The 1,302-nt window shown below is 51.7% G+C and overlaps 1 protein-coding gene across 1 annotated transcript; it reads left to right on the plus strand.

Annotated features, from left to right (window-relative positions):
* Positions 1–208: 208 nt before the first annotated feature.
* Positions 209–844, plus strand: LOC130739646 (uncharacterized). Its single transcript, XM_057592012.1, has one exon. It carries the CDS (start codon positions 209–211, stop codon positions 842–844), a length of 636 nt encoding a protein of 211 aa, XP_057447995.1.
* The last annotated feature ends 458 nt before the right edge of the window (positions 845–1,302 follow it).

Below are 1,302 nucleotides of genomic sequence, written 5' to 3' on the forward strand. Positions count from 1 at the left end.
CCCAAATAGTGGCCCAGCAGGTCGCCACTGCTGCTGCACAAACCCAAAGGGAAGTTGATGAGAATGCCAGGAGAGCTGAGGAAGATGCCAGAAGGGCACAGAGGGCTGAGAGAGAGAGCTGGCGCAGGATCAGGTCAGGATGAGAACTGATTTCAATCGTCACGGACCACCTAGGTTCGAAGGCGAGGTAGAACCGGAGTAGGCTGATATGTGGATCCAGGAGATGGAGAAAATATTTGAGACGCTCCACACTCCTGATGCTGAAAGAGTGAATCTGGCCGCCTTTATGCTGAAGGGCGACGCCGAGTATTGGTGGAGAAGCGCAAGACAGCTGATGACTGCAAATCATGAGGCCATTACTTGGGAGTCTTTCAAAAGGGCTTTCATGGACAAGGACTTTCCTGAGAATGCTAGGGAGGAGATGGAGAATCAATTCCTCCGTCTGAGACAAGGTTCGATGACAGTGGGTGAGTATGCTGCCAAGTTGGAGGCTCTATCCAAGCACTTCCGTTTCTTCCAAGTGCGGGTGGATGAGGTCTACCTCTGCAACAGGTTTCTGAGGGGTTTGAGGAACGAGGTCGAGAAGTCTGTCAGGCCGCTGGGGATCGGGCTTTATCAACAGGTAGTTGAGAAGGCCCGTAAGGTAGAGGCGATGGAGAACAGACAAAGGGGTCAGTCTGGCAATGGAGGACCTGTTCGCTCAGGACAGAGCCAATCAGGAAGGTATGGTGGACAGAAAGCTGCTGGAAGATTTGACAAGGGCAAGGCGCCGATGAGGAAGCCTTATCAGCGTCCTACTGACCGGGTGCCTTTTGCTGGAAGGGGTGGTAGCACCTGCTCCTAAGGATGATGTCGTCTGTTTCAAGTGCAACCAGAAGGTGCACTATGCGAATGAATGTGGAAAGGAGATCGTGTGCGGGAAGTGTCAGAAACCAGGGCACGTCGAGAGGAACTGCCCTAATGCTGCAAAACCCGAGCCAGTGTTGAACACCGCTAGGGGAAAGCGACCTTCTGCTCCAGGTCGTGTGTTTGCAATCTCTGGCGAACAGGCTACTGTAACTGGTGATCTTATCCAGGGTACGTGCTCTATTGCTGGAATTTCTTTAATGGTCTTATTTGATTCTGGTGCTACGCACTCTTTTATTTCTGAGGAATATGTGAAGAAGCAAGGGTTGCTAACTGCTGACCTACCCATCGATTTGGTGGTGACGACCCCTGCCGCCGATCGATTAGTTACGCGCACGGCATGCTTGCAGTGTCTGTTAATCTATGGAAATCGAACGTTCCTTGTGAATCTCGTAT

This window comes from Lotus japonicus, chromosome 1 (genome assembly GCF_012489685.1).
Source record: "Lotus japonicus ecotype B-129 chromosome 1, LjGifu_v1.2".
Classification (NCBI taxonomy): Eukaryota; Viridiplantae; Streptophyta; class Magnoliopsida; order Fabales; family Fabaceae; genus Lotus; species Lotus japonicus.

Bases quoted from the DNA above. Each gene is read 5' to 3' on its own strand.
- LOC130739646 (XM_057592012.1), top strand. From the start codon at position 209: ATGTGGATCCAGGAGATGGAGAAAATATTTGAGACGCTCCACACTCCT.